The following is a 7,500-nucleotide window of genomic DNA, read 5'->3' on the forward strand; positions in this document are numbered from 1 at the left end:
CCAGTTTGATATATTGAGCTACCTTGCTTTAACTTACTTGGATTTCATTAATGCCTCTGCTTCTTAATGGAGATGTGTATTATATTTCATGGAAAATGTATTTTATCACAAATGTCATATTCAAGAATTTATTTGACTGTAGTGTAAATTAGAGAGGATTAGATTGAATAATCTCTTTTTTTGTACAGTTATTTGATACAATTGAATTTTATATATCTCATTTATATATATATATATATATATATATATATATATATATATATATATATATTTAAGTGTACATAAATTTATTTATTTTGGTGATAAGAAGATTTAATATTACAGAGAGCATATGATAAAAAAAAACTATTATTTTTTGAGAGCAAGTATAACAGGCACACACTCACTTATGTTTATTTTTTCCTCCAAGCTTATGTAAAATGACTTACGGATTAACAATTTTTTTGTTGTTTGCATGATTGATTGGTATTTATTTATATTTTAGAATAAATCCTAAATAGTGAAATAGGACTGTGATTTTTTAAAGTTTTAGTAAACTTATAAAAGACTCCTGTGTGTGTGCTAGTGACATTGGCCATAGTCAAGTGATTGACATAACTTCAGTGCCATGTACTTAACAAATTGTTCAGATGAAATAGAACTTTTAGGCCTTCCAAGTGAATTACTATATAGATAAGGATCCAAGCTGAGTCTTGCTGGAATAAACATGGTAGCATTACAGTGACCTATGCATTTATTTATTAATTTTATTTTTTTTTCTTCATTGAAAAAAAAAAAATTGTTTTAATTTAATTTTATTTTTAAGCAGAACTGTGTTCATTGTGAGAAATATAGAAAAGGTATGAATGTGAATGGATATCATCACAGTGCAAGAGATGTATTTCACTGGTTTCACTTATATCTTCATCAAAAATAAATGTACTTCTGACAGTGATGTAATGGGAACTAGTCAGATACGTCTCTTGCACTTTAAAGATGATAAGCTATTCATTCTCTTTCATACCTTTTCTACAAAATGAGCTGCATTTGATGTAGCTTCACAATCAGAGGTTATGACAACATTGCCGCTATATTGATGCTGTAATTTTGAAACTGGGCAATTATTCTATCAACAGAGGATGGACTGGAAGAGTTGGCAGAGGATCTTAATAGCAGCAAGATAATGTATGCTGTGGTGCGTGTTACAGATCCAAACACAACCAGGTTTAAGATCGTGTTAATAAATTGGGTGTGTATTTTTATTTTTATTATTTTTTTTCTAGTGTTACTATTGGTAGCCTCCTTTCTGGAGTTAAATTTTGTAGTTATTAATTGTTTTATATAACATCTGCAGCACATGATTGTACAATAACAACTTGAGGAGGAGATAGATATAAAAGACATTGATTTTAGAGGGTGGGAGGGGGAGGGGGAGACGGAGGTGGTAGGGAACTTTTACATATTAAGAAATCTAGGTTTACATTGTGGGTTTTTCTTTCATATCAGTTCTTATTCACACAGTGGTCTTGACTTCTCATGATATGTTCATTGCAATACAATCGGTAATAACGATTTTCGTCTCCAGACTGGCACCTCCTGTTAAGTATATAATTTTCAGGTTGAGTTTTATTTGTTTTGTTAAATTATTCAGTTATCTATGCTTTGATAATTGATATTTATTCTTAAAAAAGAGCCGTAGCTAGAGAATGTTCATAGGCATTCCCTGAGCAGTAAAATTCCTCTTGATTTGGCAGCTGGAACAATTAGTGTATTAGGAACTGTGGCATTTTTGGTAAATTTTATATGTTATCTTGCAATTTGGTCAATGTAGTATTATTATTTGAGTGTTAGAAAAAAATCATGGGGGGTGGTAAGAATGATTAATGATTATTTAACTCAAAAAGCAACTTTAGCAGTACAGGTAAAATAAGTATAGCTCAATCTAATTGTCACAATTGAAATAAATATGCAACATTCACCAAAGTATCACTTACAACTAGTACTGTCCTTTGTGCTTCATATGCTCTGGCAACTGCAGCATTTTAGAAGGCTAAGAATAATGAAAAGGAAATATTTATATTAAATTTGGCAGCTGTAGCTTGTTTGAAGGAAAAGAATGATGGTGAACTATTTGGTTTACATTCTGTTAACAAATCTAGGGAAGTCTTTATGGGTTCTTCTTCTCAGATGTTGAAATTTATTACCAGGAATTGATCTAACAATCATCATACTGTACATCTTGCAAGGCAAATTATAGTTGATCCTCTCTTCCATATGTTGACGTTAATGAGAATATTCTAGGTAGTATTTTGAACTAAGGACAACCACCTCTTTCTCATTTTTTATTTTACTTCAACAGCAAGGAGAAGGTGCGCCAACTTTACGAAAAGGAACATGCGCAAGACACTTAGCCGATGTACACAAACTATTGCGTGGAGTTCATGTGACGGTAAATGCAAGAACGGAGGAGGAGGTCGAGCCAGAGTTTGTGATGGCAGCGGTATTAAAAGCATCAGCCACGACCTACAACTTCAGTGATCGGTCGGAGATGAATGACAAAACAACTCCAGTGGTAAGCTTGATGTATGAGGTTAAGATAACTTTTTCCTTACTTTCTGATAGAAGGGCAGTTTTCTTTGTGTTGTATAGATATTAGGCTGTTAAATGTAGGGTGTTAGACTAGTGAGTTCTTGTGTTGTTTTAGAGTACATTTGTATTGTGTTGAAGTCTTAAGAAACTTATTATGGTTAAATGTACATAGAATTTAAAAAGGATATGTATATGTATATATATATTTATATGTATATATAGTTTTTTGTTTACTGAAATATATTAATTGTAATATTATAGAATTTTGCTAATTAGCACAGGTATCAGAAATGTGTATGACTCCTGATATATTTTTGTGAAGAGATTTTTATGAGGAGATTGATTTCAAGACTTTAGGTTTCCTTTTGAGCCCAAGTTCCTGCAGATTGCAAAATTTGTACAGACATTAGTCATACTTATTAAAGGGAATGTTAGGGGTGAAGTGAGAGAACCTATTGTGCTAGGCTAGCAAAATAATCACACAAATATGACATAAAAGAAAAACAGAAGGAAGATAGGGACAGTACTTTTCATTTTAATCAAAGATGAGCCTTCAGCATGTCAGAAAAAGCCCAAAACGTAGCCCAAACAATAGGCCATCTCATTATTTACCACTTTTTTCCAGAAAGGCTTAGTTGACACTTTCAAGCGGGGTGAAGCAACAGGGGCTGTGGTAAACAGTGTGGGCCTTTTAACGTACTTAACCCAGAGTGGTCACTGACGTAGGATCTTTTGAAGTGCAGATTCCCTAATTCTTTTTAACCTACTTGCATTTTCATCTATTTTTAACAATGATTAACTGTTCTTTTTAATGTTTTTTTCTGTTTGAAGAGTAAATGTTTGATTTTTTTTTTTTCTTTTTTTTAATGAGAAGTAGATTAACAGTGTCTGGTCTACAAGCTATAATTTTCTGAATTATTTTGATTGTTATTATTATTAATTATTATTATTATTTTTGTTTTCCAAGATTTTGAAGAATTACTTGCCTGAATGCATGTATTTGATTACAATTACAAGTTTTTTAATAAGCATTTCTGTGAAGGAATGAATGGGAATTATGAGTGTTTTTCAGATATATAAATGTATACTCAACTAATATCCGTCTGTCTGTCTGTATGTATGTATGTATGTATGTATGTATGTATGTATGTATGTATGTATGTATGTATGTATGTATGTATGTATATATATATATATATGTATGTATGTATGTATGTATGTATGTATGTATGTATGTATGTATGTATGTATGTATGTATGTATGTATGTATGTATGTATGTATGTATGTATGTATGTATATTATATATATGTATATATATTTATATATATGTATATATATTTTTATATATGTATATATATTTTTATATATGTATATATATTTTTATATATGTATATATATTTTTATATATGTATATATATTTATTCATACATGTATATATATATGTATATATATGTATATATATTTATATATATGTATATATACATATATATACATATATATGTATATATACACATATATATGTATATATACACATATGTATATATACACATATATGTATGTATGTATATATATGTATATATACACATATGTATATATACATATATATTATATATATTATATATATTATATATACATATATATATATATATATATATATATAATATAGATATATATATATACATATATACATATATATATAATATATATATACATATATACATATATATATAATATATATATATATATATATATATATCTATATAATATATATATACATATATCTATATATCTATATATATATCTATATAATATATATATACATATATCTATATATCTATATATATATATATATACATATATCTATATATATCTATATGTCTATATACCTATATCTATTTCTATATCTATATTCATATCTATATCTTTATGTATATATCTATATATATATCTATATGTATATATATATATATCTATATATCTATATATCTATATATATATCTATATATATATATCTATATATATATCTATATATATATCTATATATATATAAATATATATCTATATATATATCTATATATATATATATATCTATATATATATATCTATATCTATATATATATCTATCTATCTATATCTATCTATCTGTATATATATATATATATATATATATATATATATCTATATATCTATATATCTATATATCTATATCTATATATCTATATATCTATATATCTATATATCTATATATGGAATTTGGAGTTTATTACGTTAAGCCCAAACATCCTCCTTGGATAACGATGCCGGTCTCATCGCAGTGAGAGTAGCAAATTGCAGATGATGACTGGGGTTGGGTGGCCTTCAGGAGGCTTGGAAAACAGATTGAAATTTCTCCCAGTTGTGCAGGACTAGGGATGTAGTCTTGAACGCATCTAGATCGTCAGGAACAGTTAGGTCTAATGACACTCAGCACTTACAACGCAATGTTCGTTTAAGTAGGGTTGTTGTCTGGGACTCCGATCTGTCTCACTGAATTTTCTGTGTCCCTTAAGAAACTATCTACAGGCATCAAAGTTTCACAGAATTTGGTTAGGACATTAAAGGTTTGGTGAGGATGATAATGAGCCAGGGTGATGTGTGCACGGGAGGATGGGTGGGGGCTGGAGGAAGGAGGAGGGGCCAAAGGAGGGTCAGATCAGGAGAGGAGAGTCAGAAACGGGGTTAATAGGGAGTGAGTGAACAGAAGAAGGGATTTCGTCAGGTGGATGAGAGGTGGATGGGGTAGGAGATTTTTGTCAGGTGGATGAGAGGTGGATGGGGTAGGAGATTTTCGAGAGGTGGATGGGGTAGGAGATTTTTGAAGGTGGATGAGAGGTGGATGGGGTAGGAGATTTTCGAAGGTGGATGAGAGGTGGATGGGGTAGGAGATTTTTGAAGGTGGATGAGAGGTGGATGGGGTAGGAGATTTTTGAAGGTGGATGAGAGGTGGATGGGGTAGGAGATTTTTGAAGGTGGATGAGTGGTGGATGGGGTAGGAGATATTACGTTTTCATTGTTTTGTTTCATTATGTCCAACCAATACAACGAGTAGGTCAAGCACTTTATCTTTATAAGATTTACTGGTTCTGGTCGTAGAAAGCATTTAAGGTATTTACAGTAGATTACCCAGGTTAGTTATGGTGCATGGGTAGTGAGACTGAGAATGGAACAGCACCGTTTATCAATAACAAAAGAGACCAACTCTGAAACAACGATAATAGAAGTATACGCGGTATCGGATATTGGGTTGGGTGGGGGAGAAAGGGAAGGAGTGAGTAAGCCCCACTGAATGAAACACACATGTACCTTGGCCTTGGCTGCAGGAGCTGCTGGACTTCTTAGGGTGGGGGTACGGACGACGCGGAATGGGGGTCAGAGCGACGCGGCGAAAGTAGCATGGGAGGGTTTCTTTTCCTCTATATTTTTCTTGTTCGGAGGGTGAGGTCTCTTGTAAGGGGAAGAGACCAACGCTGCCGCCACTTGTGAGGGTTTCACAATAGGGGTTGAAGTAAAGTCTGTGGCGGTTTAACCTGTTTTCTTTGGTTATGGAAATATATCATGGAGGACAGTACAAACACTTTGCGGAAGATGGCCAAGGTTTGTGCAGTGTGCAGTTATGAAGTGCCGAATCCTTGGAGGTGCGGCATAAAGGTCAGTTGGCCTTCAGCGTGGGTATCCTTCCGCGGGTCAACTTGGCGTCGGCTTGGGTCACCAGCCTCACTTGGGTCATACTGCTGTCTGTGGTCCGCGTAAATGTGATGCTATGAGCCTCGCCCAGGGTACCCATGTTACAATATTACGTCCCGTGTGGGTGGTGTGCTATCTTTCGTGATGTCAGAAACTAAGATGTCCATTGTAATTTGGCATGAATATTATTCTGATAGATATAAACACTTCTCGTGTATGAGATATCATGTATAGGAAAGATACACTTGTTATTCTGAATAGAAAAAAAAGAAGGAAGGTCATAACCAAATAAGAGATTGAAGGTTGACATTGAAAGTTTCTTTGAGATATGAGCATAACAAGTAGTAATATTGCAAAAAATGAATTAGGTTTGGAGAAAGTCTGTGAATTGGTCTGGGATGGAAGATGGGTATCTTTATATGATAATGTGTCATGAGTAGGATACAAATATATAAACAGTGACTCCCTTTCCTTCATCTATGAATATAACTATTTCTTTTGCTATACGTTAAAAATGTATTCATGTTTTAGTAGATATTTTGTTTTAAATAACACAAAGATGTATATAGGATTTATTTTACTATGTTGACATTGTAGTGTTCTATGTAGAAGAGTTGATCTCGGCATGTGCATGAGGACTTAGCACTAACACAAGAGAAGACTAGATCTGCATGTTTAAAGACTTCAAATAATTTTTCTGTCTCTGTGCAGTGTCATGGTAAGTTAGGCTTCTCGGCATGTGTAGACTTTGTGGAATGTGCTGTAGTATATATTTTCTTTCTTCCCTTTTGTTGAATGATTGTTGCATATGGAAATTTGTTTTACTCAACATTATTATTATTTTTTTTAATTGAGCTTTATTATGCAGATGTTATTAACTGTCAATATTAATTGCTGTCTCATTGTAGGTAGAAGTTGCCAAAAGAATTTCTGCTCAATTTTGGCCCTGAAATTGCATTTTTTCTTTTTGAATAACTTCCTTCTCACCCTTTTACTTAAAGACTTCCTTTTTCAACAAACAAAAGGCAGCTTGAAAGAGCCGGTTTATTTTCCCAAGTAGATTATTTGATTTAATATTTATTAGCTTTTCTACCTCCAAATTCTTTACAAGTCTTTTTTTCCTCCCAGCAATAAAAAAGAGAGTTACTTACAATTTGTCATCCTAACAGCGATCATTAATAGTCATTGATCCTCATATTTATAAAGA

The 7,500-nt window shown here is 32.0% G+C and overlaps 1 protein-coding gene across 4 annotated transcripts in view; it reads left to right on the forward strand.

Annotated features, from left to right (window-relative positions):
• LOC125031643 (drebrin-like protein B) overlaps window positions 1-7,500 on the forward strand; it is a 26,766-nt gene that overhangs the window by 6,532 nt on the left and 12,734 nt on the right. For 3 of the 4 annotated variants that reach the window (XM_047622544.1, XM_047622529.1, XM_047622539.1), the window contains exons 3-4: window positions 1,116-1,228; window positions 2,339-2,551. In XM_047622544.1, the coding sequence (XP_047478500.1) occupies window positions 1,116-1,228; window positions 2,339-2,551 (326 nt within the window). Of the gene's footprint in view, window positions 1-1,115; window positions 1,229-2,338; window positions 2,552-3,193; window positions 3,242-7,500 lie in introns of all 4 variants that reach the window. The other variant, XM_047622535.1, reaches the window with a different exon arrangement.

Source organism: Penaeus chinensis, chromosome 2, assembly GCF_019202785.1.
Source record: "Penaeus chinensis breed Huanghai No. 1 chromosome 2, ASM1920278v2, whole genome shotgun sequence".
Taxonomy (NCBI): Eukaryota; Metazoa; Arthropoda; class Malacostraca; order Decapoda; family Penaeidae; genus Penaeus; species Penaeus chinensis.